The following is a 22,650-nucleotide window of genomic DNA, read 5'->3' on the forward strand; positions in this document are numbered from 1 at the left end:
TTAGAGGAAAGTGCCCCCACCAGGGAGACATTTTCACGCATCACATTTCAGCCATCAAAGCAGTTGCTGTAGGTGTTACGATGCCCTGCTTCCACTCACTAGATCCAAAGTCAGATTTCCCATAGTGACTTTATGTTTCTATTTCCTCAGAACCGTAGGAAGTCATTTTGGCGTGTGGAGCCCAGTGAAGGGGAGGTGCCTCCAGAGAGCCAGCTGGAGCTTTGTGTTGTAGCACACCTGAAGGACATCATCCACTTCCAGGACAGGCTGGAAGTGTCCATCCAGGACGGACAAAGACACATAGTTCCTCTGTCCGCCACAGGCACTGGCACCACAATCGTCTGTGACAGGCCTCTTGCCCCAAGCCTTGACTTAGGAACACACTTCAGGTAGAAAAGGACAGGTTATTACTCTTGAATTAATATTAAAGGGAAAGTTCAACCGTTTGGCCATAAACCCTATAGTTTTAGGAGTAGGCTCGTTACCTTACCTTTGATTGTGCAAGCTGTTTTTAGAACGGCGGAGCAGAGCCGCGAGCTGCTCAGAGCTACGCTACGGAGGCTAATGGAATTTCTTGGTTTCCCTCATCAAATTCATCAAATACACAATCCAACAACCCCAAAACACTCTCGTGGACAAGTTGTGACCTGCACACTCACCACGCTATGAGATAATAATGGAACATTACGAGACAGAGTTGTTTTTGAGGCAAATGCAGAAACTGCTTGCCGAAAACTGTCCCCGACGGAAACACGCATCAGCAGTTTTGCATGAATTTACCTCAATAACAACTCTGTCTCATAACTTTCCGTTATTATCTCATAACGTGGTGAATGTGCAGGTCACAACTTGTCCACAAGAGCATTTTGGAGTTGTTGGATTGTGTATTTGATGAGTTTGATGAGGGAAACCAAGAAATCCCATTATCCTCCGTGTCGTAGCTCTGTGCAGCTCCGCCGTTCTAAACATAGCTTGCACTGACAATTAAAGGTAACGAACCTACTGCTAAAACTATAGGGATTATGGCAATGGGCCAATTTGCCAAAATGTTGTGCTATCCCTTTAACGTAACATGATTTAGATCTAATGATGTAATGCTGACAGTATGTCTTACATCCTTGCCGTCTTCTTTGCCCAACAAGTCACGGGCCATGCCAGTACCACTTCAAGCTGACTAACCACGGCAAGCGAGTACACCGTTTATACTGGCGGACTGATGGCTACTCTGATACCGGCAGCTTGTCTAGCTACTCCGTCCTGCCCCCTATCACTGGTCCAAGGAAGAGAGATGTTCCAAGCCGTGGATCTATTGTGTCCTCTGGTAGAGAGAAGCCAGTGTTCAGTGTCAACCCTGCTCGAGTAGAGCTTTTCCCAGGAACCTCTGCTGACATGGTGCTGACAGGATCTTCAGAGTTGTCCAAGGCAAGACCATCTAAGACTAAATAAACCTAAGTTCTGAATTTAACAGACATGGCCAGTATGCACCCATTACACAAATGTCTGTTGCAGAACATGAACTGTACTGTATGTTTTTGTCTTTCCAGCTTGTACAGGAGCGTCTCTTGTGCTGTGGCATTGTGGGTAAACAGGGATCTTCTGAAGTCATCATGTCTGTAGATGTTACCTGTCATTTCATTGCCCCAATGCTCAACATTTCCCCCAAGCAGCTCAGCTTCTACATAAAGAAGGTTGGTCCAAGGATCATGAACAGGATATTTACCGTGCTGTAAAATTCCTGTTGCACATGCCCTTATATTGTTAGATTAAAAAGCTAAATCCAAGTTTGTATGTGCCACAGGTTCCTGGGGAGAATCTAATCCCTGTATATGAGAAACTGATCTTGAAGAATGTGACGTCTCTGTCTCTATCCATGAGACTCTCTCTGGTGCAGCCATTCTCTCTGTGTGAGGCCCCAGGAGCCCAAAGCACAGATACCACAAAGGTAAACATTTAGTACTGTACTTGTCCCTTTCAGTTCACTATTCACTGTTCTTTATTTCTATGTTCTTGAGTTCAAGTTCCAGGAGGTAGATACCCACAGATTTTGTTTGGTTTAAAGTTGCTTTAGTGAAGTAAACAGTACATTTTGAACTCAAATTGACAAATAGTATAAAATTGCACTAAATATGTAGTAGTATGTATTTGAATAAATATAACTAGTTACTTTCCTTTTGTAAATCAAAGGGAATTAAAAACAATGCTTTGCTTAGGACTGTTCCATTTGTTCTTTCTTGCTTTGAAAAGGGTCAAACACAGTGTTATAATATGATTAACAACAATAACATGACTTAAATATACTGTACCCACTGACTGATGTTGATGTTTTATGTACACATTAGAACTCAGATGGAAGTTTATGTTTCACAAGTCATATACTTATAAGGTGATGTGTGTGTTGATGACTTAAACTGCATTATCGTCTATAAAGTAACTCTGAGATAACCATGATAGAGGTTCAGGTCATATATTTTCATATTGCACATGCTTTTAATTTCACCATAACTCTAACTTCTCAATTTGCGAGTTGATTAAAATGCAGGATTGGAATCCACATTAAAATGGTTTTCCAGCCCCTGGCAGGTCTCTGAATGAAGCCAAAGAGTAGCAGGATATTTTGATAAGCCTGGGTCCCATGGCAGGATCGCAATAAACGTCTCATTAAACTGTAGACGGCTTTTGAAAGGGTTGTGAACTTAGGCTTTGGGAGTAATCAGATAAAAAACATAATATAATGATTTTTAATCAAGTGTGCAATTCCAGATTCTCAAAGTTAAAAAAGAAGTTGAAGAACCAGTTTAATGTTTGCTGATGAGTTTATTAGTAAATATTGCAGAGACAGCGTCTCCTATGATACATTTATGCTACATATATTTACTATTGCAACTATACACCTTTTTTCCAGTCCATGGTTTTAGGTGACGGGAGGCAGGTTGAGTTGTGGGTATGCTTTAATCCAGTTTGCTGTCAAGATCGGGTGTCACGCGTCGTGGATGAGGTAACAGTAATGTGCTTCTTTGTAAATTTTTTATGTAATGCTTTTCATCTGGTGCCATATTGTGTCATTCTGAGCTCACCATGTTTTAGCGCATATGACAGTAGCTCCCAGACGTGGGTTTTAGAGCCTCCATAAGGTTATTATATATATTTTTTATTATTATTATTTAAAGGGCAGAAACACACATCTTTTACACCCAATTTAGTTTTTTCTTATTCGTGGTCATGAGTAGCATGATTTCTTATTTACGTAATACAATAATACATTTCCTTCCTGCTCCTTTTTTTTCTCCAGTTCCTTCACGTGCACTACCAGGGACACCCGCAGCAGGACATACTGGGGCTGCATGCTGAGGTCCACTTCCCCAACCTCCAGTTCTCCTCCACCACTGTTGACTTTGGCTCTGTACTCAACTGCACATCGACTCAACGAGTAATCACAGTCACCAACTGCTCCCCGATGCCTGTGTCCTACCACTGGGCTTTCCTGGAAGACCAGAAACACTACACCATCAGGTAAATCTACACTGCAAAACGTCCATAGTTAACATTTATACGGATGTATGTTTACAGCACGGCCTGCACCTGATACACTATCAAGAGTAGTTAAGTGGTGTCCAGTAACTAAACAGACTCAAATGCACAAGAAAAGTAATTTCCTAAGAGAGGAATCAACTAAAAGTGATAACTGAGCAGCGTATTTTGATCAACGTTTCCAACTATATTAATCATGAAAATGGTAAGTATAAGGTTACCAATAACCATTTGTGGGCATTTGATCCTAAATTACACTTTTCTAGTAAGTGGTGACACTACGTTTTCTTAAACTTTCATATACAGAGCATATGGCCTCAAAGTGGGTAGCTGCACAGAGACTGCTGTAATACTATGATTCCTGTATCGTTGCTTCTTTTTTTTTTTTTTTTTTTACTATACTCCAGGACAAAAGATGTGTAAAAAGTAGAGTCCCGGGGAGACGAGATTCAGGGCCAAGAACAGAATGGATCTCAGCCATACAGTATATTAAAACTGTCCTTTAAGATAAGTTAGTACCGTAGCTATACATTTAACCTGTGAATTGAAAGCCAAGTCCATTATAAATTCTCTGGGAAGGACAAATCTACTGATTGTGTACTTTACAAACCTTACAGTGTGCCTTTCTCAGGCCTTTGCTTCAGCTCCCCTCCCTTGCAGTGGACTGTGAATACCACAGTGGTCTGTCTGTCCATGGCCTTGAACCAACTCACTGCTATAGCAATAGCTCTACAAGATTTATCACCCTCTACTGTCTTCCCCCCTCCCCCTGTTTCATCTATTGATATTCTTCCTTTCTTCCTTTTCGCTCTCCTCCTTGTCCTCATCTTAGGTTTTTACATCACCTATTTATCTTTTTTTTCCTTCTTCTCCTCCCACTCTCCCTGCTTCTTCTGCCTGTGCTTCTGCTCTCTATCTAATCCTTATCATCCTTCTCTTCTCTTCTCTCTCTTCAGCTTTTCCCCTCCTAGATCATGACCTCTCCTAACAATCTGTCTCACAGGCCATCTCGCTAATTAAAAGGAGACCTCACTCTTCATGCACACTCTTTCTCTGAAGTCCTTCTTTCTTGCTCACAAAACCTGTACTATCTAGCCGGCCAATTACATCCCTATCAGTAATTACATGGCAGCCCTTGGAGAGGGGGATTTCAATAGAGCTAACTCCTTTCAGTCCATTTATGCCGATGATAGACTGGCGCAGTACAATATATTTAAATACTGTAACTAATATATTTTAGGAGTATATCAGCAAGAAATAAACTCCAATCAAGATCTTGTTGTTTGATGTTTTTTGTATTAGGCACAATACTGAGAATATTACTGAGGACAATTATTTTTGCTCTGAGTTGCTCAGAGAACTAGGAATAAGAAAACCTCATTTTACACAGACTACAAATTATAGCTATTATCTCTTTGTTATGTCCAGCTTTATTGTACTGTTCATGCACCTTGGGGTATCCATAGGTCACTGAGGTTCACCATATTATTTAAATAGGTTAATTTCAGCTGAAAATTATTAGGTAGAAAACATGGAAATAATACATTTCTTAAAACTGTATTTAAACACATTACATACCACAACAAATAAGGCAGGTATCTTATAAAATGACCCAATCTTTGAAAAACCTCTTGCGCAGGAAGCTGATAATAACGTACCAAAAGTGTGTTACATAATCATAGTTAGAGCTTGATGAATGAACTGTTTTTGTATGAAGTACTGTATCAGAGGTAAACTAGAACCCCCCCCCCCCCCACTTCCTCCCCCTCTCTCTCGCAGACACACGCACACACAGGAACCTTGTACACCCAAAGTTGCACAGCATCAAACCCTCTCTCCTATTTTCTGACAGACTGCTGGAAGTGAGATGTTTGTGGTTCAGCAGGCTTTGATGTGTAGATAACAAAGGAAAACATAGTCACACCCATGGTGTGCATGAAAGGAAGAATACATGGAGAAGACACACAGAGAGAGAGAGAGAGAGAGAGAGAGAGAGAGAGAGAGAGAGAGAGATGAGAATGTCAGAGTAGGCTATTTGTGTTTTGAGCCGAGCACTTGCAGAGACATCATCTGCTGTCTCTCCATCTGTTCCTCTGTCCGCACCAGTGGGTTTTAAATTCTTTCTTAGAAGACTTGCATTTGAAAAAGCTTCTTTTTTCCACATGGGGCCAAATGGTTTTTTGTGGGCTCTTAAAAACTAACATCCACCCAAAAATGCATTCTGTTTTTGAAGTCGTTGACCTGCAGTATTTGTTCACTCTTACATCTTACATTGCTAGACTTGCTAATTTGTGATTCCCAAGGCAAGACATCAGGCCAAAGTCCCCCTTTAAAAAAAAGCATACATCATAGATTGACCATACAACAGTGCCCCCTGCTGGTTGCATCACTGTCGTCCATTTATGAGATGCAGCTGCAGCTTCTGCAGCTCTGGACCACAACTATTACTCACTTAATCCAAACCCTAACTCAACCTTACCCTCACCGTACGTGGGCTTTATTTTTGTCCCCTCAAGGAAGACGTGTCCCCAGAGTGTAAATGTGTAAACTGATTGAGGTCCCCACAACATGAGTAATATTAAGCAATAGTAGACTCGCACACACACATGCTCGCGCGTGCCTGCATACACTATAGCAGTACCATAGCCACTGTTCAGTGATTTAATATAACGTGTCCAGTCCAGCTTTGAGATGGCTCCACTCACTAAATCTCCTTCATTCTCTTCCATGTTTATTCAGCACTTCACTGCAATCTATCCTGACCTGTTTCCTGCTGCTTGCCTATTAAAATTCCTCTTAATTATAGAACACTCTGTTTAATTAACTTGATGGATGCACCCAGTCTGATCCCACAGGGAAGGAGAGAGTAGAACAGAGAGAGAATGAGAGTCAGAGTTCTTGGGGGTGTATGGGTGGTATGGGTGCTACAGATTTTCTTCTTCACTTGGCTATTATAGTATATATGCATTGGATTTTAATATAATTTAGTCACCCACAGCCATTTTGAGAGTTTAATTTGATTATTTTTGTGAAGCTAAAAACATGGTTTCATTCATATTTCTCATGGCCTCTTTTTGTTAGAGGGTTTTTCCTTTCTTCCAATGACTGTATTGCACCATTCTGCTCTATGTATATACTTTTGCTTTCATATAATGTTTTAAAGCATTGATGTTACAATATCTTTCTGCCACTATAGAATGACCAAGATGCTGGGGAAAGAGGACGAGCAGAAAAGTCCAGAAAATGAGGCTGAAGAAGTGTGCGGTTCCTCCAGAACATCCTCTCCTGCTTCTTCACTTTCCCTCAGCCCCAGGCCTGGTGTACATGAACAGAACAGCACGCAGTGTGCCATGTGTGTGGAGGAGGTAGGCAAATGCTTCATGTATAAACAAATAAGGGCTTCCCTGAGATTCCCACTTTGTCAGGGGATGATAGAATGGGCAGGTTATTCCCTCTCTGTCTACTGCAGTGCTATTACTGTAGAGGCGACACACATGCACATGCCTCACACAGTCTCACACACATTTTTCCATTATAAACCCCATTGTGGAGAAATCCTTCTTTGTTGTCACTGTGCAGAACATCTTTCTACTTTTTCATACACTGATTTAATAGAGTGCTGAAAATCTTATGAAGGTTCCTTGATTTATAACTAACAATATTTCTGATGATTCCCTGAAGTGATCAGAGATAGCTTTGATCACATCTGTGCATTTGTAACTCAATTGAGGCTGCGACTATAATTGTTTTCTTTAATGATTAGTCAGTCACATGATCACATCTGCTTTTTGATTTTGCAGTGGGATAATATTATTGTCTGAACAATCCAGAAAGAAACATAATTTAGTATAATGTTAAGTCAATGGAAAATGGACTAAATGTGTCAACTCAGATAGTGCGTCTAGATAATGAATAGTCTGAGTAATCTGGAATACTAGCTTAAAGACACAGTTGAACATTTTACACTTTTTTGGCCAAGATTTAGATGAGAGGACAAACAGCCACTGTCATATCTGTCAATTAAATATGAAGTTGGACTGGGGATACAGTTAACTTAACCTAGCGTAAAGACTTGGGAGCAGGGGGAAGCTCCTGGCAAAGCTGTGTCCAAAAAAAGAAAAAGAAAAAAAAAGAGCAGAGCTTCTACATTTTACTACTTAACTAGCAATAACTTTTTATTCTGAAATCTTAAGTGTTTAAACATGCAGTTATGGAGGGTTAAAGGCTGGAACATTTTCTTTGACATTAAGACCATAGGAGGTGGCTGCAATTGTCCTTGAGATAGAGAAAGTAGTTCAGCTCATTATTCTTTGTGGATAAGGACATGAGAGTGGTATTAACTGTCTTATCTAATTCATTACATAAGAGCAAATAAGGACATGTCCCAAAATGTCAAACTGTTTAACTTTAATGTATCACAGCAGCACACTAAGACATAAGAATTAATTCTGTGAGCTTTAATGCTTTTCTTTTTATGACTGTAGGTATTTGATGTCTTGCCGAAGTACGGTCATCTGCCACCTGGGGAGCAGCAGCTTGTCACATTTTCTTTCTACGGCCATGAAGACATCAGAAAAGAGGCGGTGGCTCAGTGCCATGTAGAGGAAGGGCCTACGTATGATATCAACCTCACAGGAGAAGCATCAGTAATCACCTACAGCCTCGGCCTCACCAATGTTGACTTTGGGCAGCAGGTACACATCCAGGCCTCCTCTACTTTTACCCTGTGTTTTCTTCCAGTACCAAACCCCAACAACGTCTACCAGTCAAAAAGTTACATTTCACCTTTGTATTGCAAGGATAGGCTGCAACTGGGGCCATGATTGGGGTTAGACAGAGGTTGTATTGGCAAGAGAAGGAGGATTCACTGTTGCTTGCGCAGCTCATGTCAGTGCAGAACTCCCCTTTCCTGTATTTATTACTACTCTTCATTATATTGTGTTAATTTGCCTCCTCGTCTTGTTTTCCCACTTTTCTTGTCTTTGCTCTTCATTTGCCATCTGCTTGCTTGCTCATGTGTGGCACTTGATATGTCAGACAAAACTAATTTGATTTTTGCAAAACTTATGGAAATGATGCATACTGCCATTTTCAAAACGACACTGACAGGCCTGAGGGGAGCGTGACTGATGATGAGTCTGCTGCATTGGTGCAGTTTTTTTCATGACTATTTGCTTTCCATGACACTGTCTTGACTGACAATTCATCCAAATTTTACTCTCCTCATTCCATATTTTTCTGGTATTACAAACTCTCAAGCTGAGGAACAACTTGTGGGACGAGCTTGCATGTTATTTAGAGGTTGTCATGTCATGTCATCTACTGTGGCATCGAACTTATTTACATTTTCCACAATAACAAAGTCTGCTTGAGAAGAATGACATCATCTTTGAATGACACTATGTTGTTTTTTCCATAGTTTGGTCTTTTGCACGTCTACTCCCTCTGTAAATATGCAAGCAATTCAGACCAGTTGTCATTGATATTCAAACAAGGACATATTGATTTTTGATTTAGTTGAAATGAGCAATTCAGCAGAACATTTCTCTGACCTTCCTGTGTGTTCAGCACTACTCTCTCTCTTGCTTTCTTTTCTCCTTCTCTTGTTCTCTTTGCTGTTCTCTTGTATACAAACATTATATTTATTTATTTAGGATAAGAAATTCCTGAAACCACTCTGTAGATCAGGTATGGGCAAAATAAGGCCATATGCAACCTGTTGGGCTTTTTAATCCGGTCCGTCAAATACTGGTACAAAATTGTCCAAATTATAGCAAAGACTGCAAACTTTGATGCACTGGAAAAAAAAATACACTGCTTCCAGCCTTCCACTGGCACTGAATGTAATTTGAATGTCATTTTTCTTTGACTTTAGGTAATGGCTTTTACATGTAATTTGTATTAGTTCACAGAAGCACTCTCCATCCATACTTGTACTGGCTGGGCCCGTCAGATTTTAAAACTCATTGTGGCACCGGAGCCAAAAAGTTTACCCACCCAACTTCGATCTCTTCCAGATTTTGAGCATTAGTTTTGTGTCACTTTTGTCTCTACATGTCTATGTTCACGAATCACTCTATCTTTCTGCCATAAATCATGAGAGGCAAAATCACTCCACCTAAAAACACTAGGTGGAGTAGTTCTCCAAAACTGTCTGTGTGCCAAACTAATTCACATTGTTTACAATGACCATAAAGGTACCGACGACTTAGAAGAGCCAACAGTGTCTCCTCTCCCTCTTTTCCCCCAGCTGTTTGATCATCTAGGAGAAGCTGAGGTAACACTAAGGAATACTGGCAGGGTGGGCTTCAACTTCAATATCAAAGACCCTCAGAGGGGGGAGGAGCAGGAGGAGGAGGATGATGCCAATGAGGAGGCAGAAGCACAGAGGAAAACCCCTGTGGAGGACGAGCAGCAGCCAAATGGGAGGCAGCAAAAAGACAATGGGCAATATGAGGAGAGGGTGAGACCAGGCCAGCCCATGGTCATCCCCAGCTCGGTGAGCTTAACTTGGTGCAATTTTTGATACAGAGGGGCCATTCATTATGTATGGAGGGTTTTACCAGTTGTGTGTTTTCTCTTTGTGTGTGTTTCAGGGTTATGTAGAAGCAGGTGCAGAGCAATGCCTGTGTGTGCTCTACCTCCCCGGCGCCCCCGAAGTGTTTGTGAAACGGCTTCAGCTGCAGGTGGCTTTTCTTCCACCTCAGGAGATCACAGTGACTGGAGAGGGAGTGTTCCCAAGGATCAGCCTAAACTTGCCACGAAACCTGTGTATGTACACAAATGCACTCATAGACGCAGATATGATGGTTTGCCAAAGGAAGACATTTTAAATCCCAATATACATACTTTTTTATTGTATATGCTATGTGGGCCTAAATGCAATGAAACAATGTAAACAATGTCAGGAATTGTTCTCTGCGCAGTGAAATGGACAAGCAGTCAAGCTCATAGCACTAGACAGGAGTTGCATACCATGTAATGCATTTGTTTATTGATCACCACGAGGAATATGTCCGAGAACAGATGCAGCTGCAGAACAGTGCTGTTCCCATAGAACTGTAGAAATGTGGGCCCCTTTAACAATTTGCATTCCTGAAAGCATTTAGCCCAAGTCTTTCAGTAACTAATCATCACATCTCCATGCAAACAGATAATGAGACACACATTCTCAATATTTTTATGTGTGCACTTTGCAGCGGAGGAGTGCTACAGGGATGTGGTGCAGCAGACCAGAGAAGCTGTGGAGGCAAATGGACTCAGAGAGGAGCTCCTGAATGGAAATACTGCTGCAGCAACAACAGAGACCAGCTGCACACTCACAGTCAGTGACTACAAACAATGTTGATGTGGTGCATGTATTGTATTTTCCAAAATTGTGTTTTCAAAGATCAAGAAAGATTTTCTTAAATGTTTGATTTGTATAAAATCTGTTCTCATAGATGCTGAGCTCAACTTAATATCGTCACCACTTAAAGGCATTTGTAGTTACACCTACACACTGTTTAATTAAAGCACAACAGATATAAATGATTCCCAAAGATACAACAAAACTGTGAATAGCAGTTGCTCATGTTCCCTGTCCATGAAAAGATTTTTTTCCCTGTATATCCAAAATAAGAAAATATAACCCTCATAATATTACTACTACTGCTACTACAATGGTTGTAAAATTAATGATGTGGGAAATGGATCATCCTGAACCTGCAAACCTCAAAGCTCTCTACAAACTCAGTCATGAACCATTCCTGCTTTTGCAACTGATTAACAAAGCTGGATTACAATATTGTACAGTATAAAGTTAACATTTGCTATGAGTAGCAAAAATGTATACCTAAATGATTATTCTTTAAGAGCCTGACAAACTGTTCTGATTGTTTATTACTTGAAAAACTTCTCTATTTACTTTATAACTTTTGAGTGTTCTCTTTTTCTTCCTTCTGTTTGTGTCATGCTGCCTCCAGTATGAAGAGCTGCTTCACATGGAGATCGACAGAGCGCTGGTCAAAGAGAAAGCTCTTGCTGTGACTGATAGCTCTGTTAGCTTGCTGGAGCTCAGGGACTCAGGAGGATCCTCCAGACAGTGGTACAACCTTAGCAAGTATGTACAAAGACACACACTCCTCCCTCTGTTCAACAGATGGTCCACTCAGTGGATTCAAGTGATTTAAAGACTTCTGCTTAATTAATAATATTTGGCTTTTTGTGTTTTTCCTCTGTGGTTCTTACTAATTGGGGGATTATATCATCATGACAACTTGAAACTGTCCCGCTGAATCTCAGTTGAAGATCCTCCTGAAGTATAACCAGACCAGGCTGCTTCAGTAAACAAACTTATGTGTGTAGTGCTTGTTGGTCTTATTTATCTCTTTAAACTCCTCCAGGTTCCTGCTCCCGGAGTACGCTTTGGATTTTGGTTATGTTGTTCCTGGCAAAGTCCTCAGTCACACTGTAAATGTCACCAACACTGGATCAGTACCTGTGTCCTACCAGGCCAATCGCAAAGCCATCACTGGCACAGGTGACACAACACATTACTGAAGCCCCCACAGCATTTTCAGTCTTTGCCTGTGTTTGTTTTCAAATGTGATATCTTAACATTACTTTACCACAATTATACAAAACAATCTGTGAGGGAAATTCTGGAAATTATAAATGATAAGTATTTGAGGCTATGGGACTCTTAGCAATACTAAGAACTACAACTATATGGAAAAACATAGTTCAGCAGGTTGTATTAATATGATAACATGATTAAGAAACTACTAAAGATGTATATTGTTGCAGCAATATTTAGAGTTTTTTGGTTTTAATATGATACAACATTAAGATTTAATGCAATTCTAAAACATCGTTTTGTCATGTTCCTTCAAAGGTTTCAGTGCTGAATTTGAAAGAGTGAAGAACCTGCCCTGTGGTGAGACACAGACCTTTACAGTTAAATTTGATCCTCAAGAAGCCAAACTGCAGATGGGGAGCACAAGTGTTGTCATGCCAATAAAGGTACACATTAGGCATACACAAATATACACCAACATTGTCATTATTTCTAATTTGAAGAAACTTTTCATAAATAGTTATAATAGTTAGAAATATCTAATTTTGTGACTTTTTCATTATCATGATTATTTTTGCTTTCACAGGTTGTTGGTGGCCCAGTGGTGCAGGTGCGACTGCATGCAGAGTTGACAATGCCGGTCATTACTGTTTCCACGGATACACTGCAGTTTGACACAGTGCAGTGTGGCATGTGTCAGGTAAGTCGGGAGTATGTTAAGATGGGATACAAAGATCCAATTATGCAGCCGTCTAAAGTTTTGTTATGATGCTTTACAATGAAATGAGAATGCTGTGCTGAACGGTGGTAAGCTGTGTAGTGTGTATACACATCTCTGCTGAAACTGGATTGTTACACAAATTCTGACCCTTTTATTTTACTTGTTATCAACATGCAGAAGAAGAAGATAGAAAAGTAGGTGAAAGAACAAAATGTTGTAAACAGCCTGACACTACTGAGTGTATGCAAAGCGCACTAATGAGGCTCATTAATAAAAGAGACCACTGCTGCCTTTCTGTGGTGACATCCTACAATTGCTTACTGCAAAATCAGGTTATGGTAATCATTTCCAAAGACTTTTCTTACAAACCACATGCACTGCAGTGGTTTAAACTTTGTTGTGTTTGGACAAAATGTGGTAAAAACATTAGCTTAAAAGTATAATTAATGAGGAAGTAGGAAGGCCATGTATATCGAAACAACTGAAACAAAAATCATTCTCTTGAGAGTGACCTCGGGCTGTTGTTTAAACCCTGCAAATTGTATATTTTATAACGTTTCCCACCAGATGAGGACTGTACAGCTGCTGAATCATGAGTTTGTGCCGTGCCACTGGAGCATAGCTGAGGATATAAAACCAGTCAAAAAGGTATAACTGTCATTTTATGGAAGTTACATTTCCTAATCATTTTGTAAATGCTGTTGGCCACAAAAAAAATTACATGGCATATACACACACACACACACACACATATGGAAGCCCATTTCCGCCACATGAGAAAAAAAATTATGAGCTACTAAGTCATAATTATGAGATAGCTAAGTCGAAATTATGAGATACTAAGTCATAATTATGAGATACTAAGTCGAAATTATGAGCTACTAAGTCATAATTATGAGATAGCTAAGTCGAAATTATGAGATACTAAGTCATAATTATGAGATACTAAGTCGAAATTATGAGATACTAAGTCATAATTATGAGATACTAAATCGAAATTATGAGATACTAAGTCAAAATTATGAGATAGCTAAGTCATAATTATGAGATACTAAGTCGAAATTATGAGATACTAAGTCATAATTATGAGATACTAAGTCATAATTATGAGATACTAAGTCGAAATTATGAGATACTAAGTCAAAATTATGAGATAGCTAAGTCATAATTATGAGATACTAAGTCATAATTATGAGATACTAAGTCGAAATTATGAGATACTAAGTCAAAATTATGAGATAGCTAAGTCATAATTATGAGATACTAAGTCATAATTATGAGATACTAAATCGAAATTATGAGATACTAAGTCGAAATTATGAGATAGCTAAGTCATAATTATGAGATAGCTAAGTCATAATTATGAGATACTAAGTCGAAATTATGAGATAGCTAAGTCATAATTATGAGATAAGTCACGGAGCACAGCTGTCCTCGGTGTTAAAGTCTGTTACTTCATCACAAGAAGCGTAGGCCTACACTATTCTTACTGTTTAACCCTGCTGGGTTACAAACTTTATTAAGCGTGTAACGCCCGGTTACATTCAGCTCGGCCCGGTCAGGTGGTGTCACTTCAAAACATGTCCGTGTGTCACACTGAACTAAACAAAGGTTCCTAACAATAATTCTGTTACACTCGGTAGCAGGATGGCTATGGAGTTTTCATCAGTTTCAAATTACGATTCAGTGTAATTTACTTGTTAAAACATAGAGGACAGATACAGTACCACGGACTGTAACTGGAGTTAGAGACCTATTTATCTGAACGGATTAAAAAACATTAATGCTTAAGGAACAGTGCTGTCTTAGCCATGCTAGGCAGGACTAGCCGCATAGCTCCACAGCTGGATGAAGAACTTTCACAGTGAGGAAATACAGTGAAGAGGTGGGTAAAACTCCGTGGTGCTTTTGGGTCGGCAGTGGGAGGCTGTTATGATGCGACAGCGAGGCCACACAGTGTGTGAGAGGAGCACCGGAGGACCGCCACCGTTACGGCTCTCTCTTTTTAATCAAGATGCTCGGAGCGAACTTTTGGACCACGCTGTTCGTCTGCGGTGCATTCACAGCCCGTCCGAGAGCGTTTTATTCATGTTCATCCAGCTTCTGGGACACTGGACTGGACACTGTTATTCCTTAGTGACCCTAGGACGTACAGGACGTGTGATGCGGATCCATAGGTGGCTGCAGCGCACTGTTCAATATGTTTACATGTGTGACACTAGTCACTCAAACCATAATGCAGCAGGTAACATCAGGCGGTCCTCTGGTGTTCCTCTCACACACTGTGTGACCACACAGTCCAGTGTCACAGTCCAGTGTCCCAGAAGCTGGGTGATCTAATAAAACGCTCCCGGGCGGGCTGTGAATGCACCGCAGACAAACCGACAGCATAGTCCAAAAGTTCGCTCCGAGCATCACTGATTAAAACGAGAGAGCCGTCTGACGTGCCGGTTAACGATGGCGGTCCTCCAGTGCTCCGTGTGGCCTCGCTATCATAGCAGCCTCCCACAGCCGACCCACCACCACAGAGTTTTATCCACCTCTTCATTGTATTTCCTCACTGTGAAAGTTCTTCATCCAGCTGTGGAGCTATGCTGCTAGTCCTGCCTGGCTAGATGACAGCACTGTTCCCGTGTCCTCCTTGAGCATTAATATGTTTTAATCCGTTCAGATATAGGTCTCCAACTCCAGTTACAGTCCGTGTGGTATCTGTCCTCACTGTTTTAATTATAGGCTACGTGAACCGGAATTTGAAAATCCATAGCCATCCTGCTACGATGAGCTCCTCTGTGCCCCTTGTTTTGATTTAGGCTATCTCATAATTTTGACTTAGTATCTCATAATTATGACTTAGCTATCTCATAATTTTGACTTAGTATCTCATAATTATGACTTAGCTTTCTCATAATTTTGACTTAGTATCTCATAATTATGACTTAGCTATCTCATAATTTCGACTTAGTATCTCATAATTATGACTTAGTATCTCATAATTTCGAGTTAGTATCTCATAATTTTGACTTAGTATCTCATAATTATGACTTAGCTATCTCATAATTATGACTTAGTATCTCATAATTTCGATTTAGTATCTCATAATTTTGACTTAGTATCTCATAATTATGACTTAGCTATCTCATAATTTCGACTTAGTATCTCATAATTTTGACTTAGTATCTCATAATTATGACTTAGTATCTCATAATTATGACTTAGCTATCTCATAATTTCGACTTAGCTATCTCATAATTATGACTTAGTATCTCATAATTTCGACTTAGTATCTCATAATTATGACTTAGCTATCTCATAATTTTGACTTAGTATCTCATAATTATGACTTAGTATCTCATAATTTCGACTTAGTATCTCATAATTATGACTTAGTATCTCATAATTTCGACTTAGCTATCTCATAATTTCGACTTAGTATCTCATAATTATGACTTAGTAGCTCATAATTTTTTTTCTCATGTGGCGGAAATGGGCTTCCATAAACACACAACGTACATGCATATAAATATATATACAGTATATATATATATTTAAAGATGAATTGTGACACCAATATGTTCTTGTTTTCACTCAGGTCAATAAGTTTCTGCCTCTTCACCAGCGTAAAAAAGCCTTGCAGGAGCTGCGTCAACCTCCTGTGGGGTTTGAAATGTTTCCTGCCTCTGGCATGCTGAACCCCGGTGATCGAGTCAATGTCCAGATAAAGTTCATTCCTGCTGAGGGGGTAACTGATTTTAGAGTTCGACACAGCGTATAGCAGAGAATTGAGAAAGTATTGAAGTCACTGTGTTAATGAAATGGTGAAAAACACATTTTGTAAAACTGCTGTAGAAAGAAAAATAATATTTACCTCCTGTATATGTCTTTGCAGCGCTCCTACAACAGACAGCTAGTGGTGCGTGTGGCTAACAGCACCCAGCAGGTGATCATTACAGCCCAGGGTCAAGGCGAGGAGCCACAACTAGAGTTCTGCCCATCGACACTGAAGTTTGGGCCTTGTCTGCCTCTCAATGCCGAGGTTGAAGCAGAGGTCACAGTGAAAAACCCCTGCTCTTTCCCCATCGAGTTCTACTCTTTGGAGTTCGACACACAGTATCTCAAGGAAGAAAAGGTAGTTCTGGGTCAAAGATTGGGACAAGTTTGGAATTTGTTATCTGACGCTTCTGTTTGTCAGGGTTTTATGATAACATCTCTGGTATTATTAAAAGTAGGGTCACTCACACATGATGGTTTCTAAAAAAGACATCATAAACCTATTATCCACATGTTACAGAACATACGACAAACAAAAGATGAGCTCCCCTTAAAAAGTAACACCATTTCCTTCTCTTTGTGTCTTTCCACTTCTTGGTCTCTCTCTCTCATCTGCCCATTTACATTATGCCTCTCAGATCCTACGTCTGATGCAAGGTTATGATGAGAACGACATGTTACTGCTGCCCCCCAGGGTCCCTGGAGAAAGTCTTCCCACAGAGCTGCTCAACTACTACAAGGAGTATTGCTCCCAGAAGCTGAAAGACAGTGGTAGCCTCAGGCACTCGTAGATGCCCATATTCAACCTACAACCACTGAAATCACACATGTGCTTATTGTATCAGTGCGTTCCTGTTTTAATCTATTCTACCTGTGTACACCAGAGCTAAAGGATGACCTGCAGGAGGAAGAAAAGAGTTCAGCTGAAGTTGATACCCACCTCGCAGATAGCAAAGAAGAAGAAGAAGAAGTACATGCGAGGACTGTAAAAACAGCTGAATTGTGTGAGTACAACCATTTTAAAAACTCAGCTTGCTAATAGTATTAGTAACCTGACTTCTGTTATTTTGACAGGTACTTTGTAATTTACTAAAGATTAGTGGCTTTCTGTCTAATCCTGGGCTTTGTGAATTCAGTTATTTCAGAGATGACCAGTGAGGTGAACAGTGGGAGGGTGGGACAGCTCGAACTCACCCCCGTCTCCAGAGCAATTGCCCGCCACATGTGCGTTGATTTGTCACCTGAGGGTCTGGCGGCCCACAACCGCAGAGGCATTGCTATTATTGTTTATGGAGCCCCACTGACAGGTAAAAAGGCAGATTGAGAAAAGTAAATCACGAGTTGATGGGTATGTATTTGTGGATTTGTCTGTATAACCCATTTCTGCACTTTTCTAGATAAGAGCAGCACAGCGGCTGTCCTGGCTCGTCACTATGGGGGAGCGTGTTTGAGCGTTGATGCTGTGGTTACAGATGTGCTACTACATGGCACCTCACCTGTGAGCCTTACAGCCAGAGGGCTCTATCACTCTGCTGCTGCTGAGTATGCTGAGAAGGAAGCAAAGGAGTCTGGTAAGCATCATATACAATGCATACATTGATTTATTTGTGTTTGGAAAGTTGCAGTGGTTCTTAGTAACGAGTTAAGCTTTTCCATTCTGTCCATAAGACAAAAGTGTTCTATTAAAACTGTTAAATACAGTGTAAATAAACTCTCTATAACTGCCACAGAGCCAGGACCTACAGTACATCCAAAAGCCTCAGGTCCAGCTCCGACCTCACTTGATACCATGCAAGTTCCCCCGAAACCAAGAGAAGCCTTCAGCAATGAAAATGGCACCAAGCATCAGGAGGCTGAGAGCACAGCCATTGCACTTTGTCTGGTACATTTTCTCTGGTTTATCTGTTATTATCTTGTGTTGTATTGTCAGGCAGAGCTGAAGCTGCTCAATCTATGTCTAACTTTAGAGGCAAACTGGGGAGATAAAAATATGAATATGGTTTAATAATTGAATATAATGAACCAGTCGTTTTGCTGTGTTTTCACCCCAGGGAGGAGATGTGACCACACTCAGCAGCCTCTTACCTGATCAACTAATAGCTGATATCTTGTCAGAGAGATTTCAGGTAAGTTTAGACATACCTTCCTTCTATACAGTAAATTGTAGTAGAATATTTTGTGACACATCACAAAACAGTCGCAAAATACAGAGGTTTTTAACAAGTCAATTAAAATAGAAAGTAAGAATGTGTACATCAAGAAAGCTCACTCCACAGGAAGGTCGGTCATTGGCTTCCAGCTGCTTTCACTTGTGGCAGTTACATTATGTGTATTCAGTTTAACCCTAAAACTTTTCACGTAAGTTTCACTTCTGTCTTCTAATGTTGTTTCTCTTTTTTTTATGTCACTACTGTTGCTGTTGCTGTCACTGTGATAACAGTTAAGCGACTGTCACCGTGGCATAGTGATTCAGGATCTGGAGTCTGTGTACACTCAATCACCAGCAAGCACTCTGCAAGTTGTCCTTAAGGCCCTTAATAACCGCAGACACATCTATGTAGTCAATTTGTCTGACTCCTACGCTGCCCTGAAGGAACGGGTGAGAGCGCAGAAAACAGCTGAAGGTATTAAAAAAAAAGTGTACCAGAACACATTAGTATACAAAATTGTGATATTGTTATTTCTCTAAAGTAAGGTTGATGAAATTGTGTGAAATTGCCTGTGTGTGTCCTTCAGATGCTCTGAAGAAGGAGAAAGTAGACAGGGAGGAGCAGTGGTTAAAGGAGTTGGATGAGGAGGGCTTTAATGCTCTGCCAGAGGACCAGAAAGAGCAAATTACCCAGAAACACAGAGAGAAACTCCGACAGCAGAAGCTCAGGTACTGACCAGAAGATGGGTGGACACACTTAACCTCACGCTAGGAATTAGATTTTATCCTAAAGTTCTCATTTGTGTGTTGTGATTCAGACTCATCAAACTCTCTTAACTGCACAAACTTGTTGTAGATAATTTGTTTCAGCCTAATGAATATCATCCGTTTGCAAGCAGCGTTGCATTTGTGAGGTTTGATCATCAGTTATGGGGTCATTCAGAAAACTTTAAGACTTCTGAAATATGCCAATATGAATGCTAAAATAAGGAAAGAAAACTCTCTGATGTTACGGTGAAGATATTGCAAATATTTTCAACTATTAACTGTCTGAACCTGTGTATAAGGGAGCATGAACAATCAGTGAAAGAGCTGGAGGAGAGGAGGCAACAGGAGGAGATCAGGAAGTTGAGAGAGGAAGAGCTGAAGAAGAAGAGTAAAAAGGGTTTAAAGAAGGATGGTAAAGAAATGCCAAAGAAGAAGATGGATGGACGGCAGGTCTGTAAATGCATCCCATTCCAGCAGTCTTCTGTTGTGGACCAAATTACATGCAACTCCCATAAGCGCACACAAATACACATGTTTTCTGTTTTCTCTCCAGTCAACAGATGTGATGAATGGACAACGGAGATCCTCCTGTCACAACTCTAAAGAGTCACTAGTGGATACAGGAGAGCAACATCATGAAGGTGCAAACAACTGCAAAAACACTCAATATTTTTGTTTTGTGACAAAAAAAAATTGAACAAGTTATTCCCTAATTGCAATTGGTTCATTTCTTACATATGGCTATCTTTGCTGCTGCAGGGTATTATAGCAAAGAGGCTGAACATACACAGGAAATCAAAGCACCACAACCAGAGTCTCCAAAACTCACGGAGAAGATGGAGGAACAAAAGGTAGGTTTACCACTGGGTGATACACACCACAAATGCAGTCTATGATACAGTACTTTGATTGCACTATGGATCCAGGTATCAGCAGGTATTATTCTATTCAATTCCAGTTGTAAACTGCTGGCTTGGTGTAGCTGACTTTGGCTCAGGAAACTTTATACAGATAGAGGGAAGAATGTACTCGATTGAATATAAACAAAATTTTGATGCAAGTGTCACCAACTCTGTTGACCAAAGTTGACCTCAAAATCCCCCATGAACTACCACTACTCTGTAATCCTATAAAAACTGCTTGTGCTCCCTTGTCCAGTCCACTGTAGATGAGCTGCAGTCTCAGTTCATCGCATATGAGCATACTGAGGTGCAGGTGGAGCACATCCTGCAGCACTGGGACCGGGCCCAGCTTTTGTTGATGGTTGCGCTCCCCAGTGAAGACGCCCCACTGTTGACGGAGGATGTCCCAGTAGAAAAACAGGTCAGTTTAATGACAACAAACAAAAATACCAAGAAAGTTTGGAAGTAATCATGTGGTTGTGGTTGGGGTGATGATGGCTGTGTCTTACACTGGTGCATCTTTTACTGTATGCCCATTGTGAAATGTAAAAAGGTTGTACTGATAGTATAAACGTTTAACAAAAAAAGAATTGTATTACAACTGCTGGATCCCATCAATCATCATCCTGTTTTCACAGAGCCCTGCTGGCAAGAGGGGCAAGAAAACCAGTACCAAGACCATGTCTCCACTGCCCAATCAGACGACAGCACCGGCTGATGCAGACAAGGAGGGAGACAAGGTGTCTCCACACGACATCATCCCTCATATAGTGCTGACTCTAACAGAGACAGAAAATTCCACAGAGCAGCTTGAAGGCGACGCCCTGCCCCCAGTGGACGAGGTACAGTAAGGCTAACGCAGGATGATTTACTGCATGTTTCTTCCCAAAATTTATGGGTGTAAGATTTCTCATAGATTTATGATAATTTCCTAAACCGTTTCCATCTCTCCTTTGGTGTCCTTAGGTGTTGGATGATTTGGGGTTGGGACCCAGAGGCCCACCCGCCCCTTCCCCTGTCAACTTTTCTGTTGTTCGTTTCCCTAAAAACAGGAAGCAATCTATCAGTCAACTCACCTGCGACTGTTTCACCTTCCTGGCTTCTTCAGGGCAGGACGAACAGGGTGATTCTGAGGAGGATGTACAAGCACTAGCTGTAAAGGTAACAGTCATTTTACCAACTCGATACATACAGTAATGTACATGTAAACAGTAAATACAAAAATTGTGTTGCAGCAAGTATTTGGAAAACGGTTTAGTTGCCATGAAATACAACCTTCTACCTACAGTATCTCTATCTTGGTTTATTAACATATTCTAACAATTAATATATCTAAAGTACACTTTGATTTCAAGATACTTTTAAAAAAATTCAGAATGGTGTTTGTGCTTGTGTTTGTGTACACTAAAGGAAGGGAGTGTGACAGCAGCATCTAAAGCTCGCAGCAGAGCCAGCATTAGGGAGACAGCAGCGACGAAGGACAAAAATAAAAAGGGAAGAGAGAGTCAGATGAGCAGGGCACGAGGTTCAGCCAAGGCAAAAACAAAGGGCACGGCTCGCTCACCTTTACACGCCTCCACCACACCAGACGGCACTGAACAACATCAAGGAATTGTAGAGCAGAAACGTAACCAGAGGCAAGGACAACACGCAGACTTACTCTACATGTTTAAGTTTTGTTTTTGTTGTTTTTGCTTCAGTCCTGTTACTAATTGTGTGCATGTGTTTATGTGTGTGCATGTATTGTGTATGCAGCCTGACAACATTTCGCTGGGTCGTACCAGCTCGTGGTGAGGTGGTTCTGAAGACCTGGTTCTACTCAGACTCCCCAGGGACGTTTGAACAGACCTACAACTTTGAACTGCTGGGGACCCGGAGACAGTATCAGCTACACTGCAGAGGAATTTGCATCTACCCGTCCATCTGCAAAGACTTCACGTAATTCTGCATTGTAGAGCCATGTAGTGTTGCAGTTAAACTGGTAAAGATGAGGGAGGAGAGGGAAAGGAGGATTGAGAAAGGATAAAATACATTAAAACAAACAACACTGAACTCATTTTGACTGCAAAAATCAATGTCCCAATGTGCTTTCAGCTGGAACTAAAGCTGTCATTTGTTGTTTTGTTTCTCCAGGACTCTTTTTGCTCTCAGTAAAAAGGTGCCACGGGTGCAAGATGGGCTTCAGAAGTCTTTCGTTGCCAAACCTGGTTACTCTGAGTTTGGACCACTACTCTGTAGCAAATCCAGAGACAGGTGA

General features: G+C 40.8%; 1 protein-coding gene across 1 annotated transcript in view; it reads left to right on the forward strand.

Moving 5' to 3' along the window:
• The window catches only part of hydin (HYDIN axonemal central pair apparatus protein), a gene marked incomplete at both ends in the record, with an annotated part of 63,776 nt that overhangs the window by 24,032 nt on the left and 17,094 nt on the right, over positions 1 to 22,650 (forward strand). The window contains 34 exons of the mRNA XM_083974349.1: positions 151 to 389; positions 1,143 to 1,422; positions 1,545 to 1,688; positions 1,799 to 1,942; positions 2,903 to 2,995; positions 3,290 to 3,510; positions 6,725 to 6,893; positions 8,013 to 8,222; positions 9,779 to 10,027; positions 10,125 to 10,299; positions 10,728 to 10,852; positions 11,493 to 11,629; positions 11,913 to 12,049; positions 12,404 to 12,531; positions 12,672 to 12,785; positions 13,374 to 13,454; positions 16,396 to 16,545; positions 16,693 to 16,932; positions 17,213 to 17,342; positions 17,711 to 17,881; positions 17,972 to 18,145; positions 18,305 to 18,456; positions 18,626 to 18,700; positions 19,015 to 19,198; positions 19,311 to 19,452; positions 19,791 to 19,941; positions 20,045 to 20,132; positions 20,251 to 20,342; positions 20,650 to 20,814; positions 21,032 to 21,235; positions 21,360 to 21,554; positions 21,804 to 22,030; positions 22,149 to 22,331; positions 22,527 to 22,646. Coding sequence (XP_083830475.1) covers positions 151 to 389; positions 1,143 to 1,422; positions 1,545 to 1,688; positions 1,799 to 1,942; positions 2,903 to 2,995; positions 3,290 to 3,510; positions 6,725 to 6,893; positions 8,013 to 8,222; positions 9,779 to 10,027; positions 10,125 to 10,299; positions 10,728 to 10,852; positions 11,493 to 11,629; positions 11,913 to 12,049; positions 12,404 to 12,531; positions 12,672 to 12,785; positions 13,374 to 13,454; positions 16,396 to 16,545; positions 16,693 to 16,932; positions 17,213 to 17,342; positions 17,711 to 17,881; positions 17,972 to 18,145; positions 18,305 to 18,456; positions 18,626 to 18,700; positions 19,015 to 19,198; positions 19,311 to 19,452; positions 19,791 to 19,941; positions 20,045 to 20,132; positions 20,251 to 20,342; positions 20,650 to 20,814; positions 21,032 to 21,235; positions 21,360 to 21,554; positions 21,804 to 22,030; positions 22,149 to 22,331; positions 22,527 to 22,646 — 5,489 coding nt within the window. The remainder of the gene's footprint in view (positions 1 to 150; positions 390 to 1,142; positions 1,423 to 1,544; positions 1,689 to 1,798; positions 1,943 to 2,902; positions 2,996 to 3,289; positions 3,511 to 6,724; positions 6,894 to 8,012; positions 8,223 to 9,778; positions 10,028 to 10,124; positions 10,300 to 10,727; positions 10,853 to 11,492; positions 11,630 to 11,912; positions 12,050 to 12,403; positions 12,532 to 12,671; positions 12,786 to 13,373; positions 13,455 to 16,395; positions 16,546 to 16,692; positions 16,933 to 17,212; positions 17,343 to 17,710; positions 17,882 to 17,971; positions 18,146 to 18,304; positions 18,457 to 18,625; positions 18,701 to 19,014; positions 19,199 to 19,310; positions 19,453 to 19,790; positions 19,942 to 20,044; positions 20,133 to 20,250; positions 20,343 to 20,649; positions 20,815 to 21,031; positions 21,236 to 21,359; positions 21,555 to 21,803; positions 22,031 to 22,148; positions 22,332 to 22,526; positions 22,647 to 22,650) is intronic.

This window comes from Trachurus trachurus (genome assembly GCF_905171665.1).
Source record: "Trachurus trachurus genome assembly, chromosome: 6".
Classification (NCBI taxonomy): domain Eukaryota; kingdom Metazoa; phylum Chordata; class Actinopteri; order Carangiformes; family Carangidae; genus Trachurus; species Trachurus trachurus.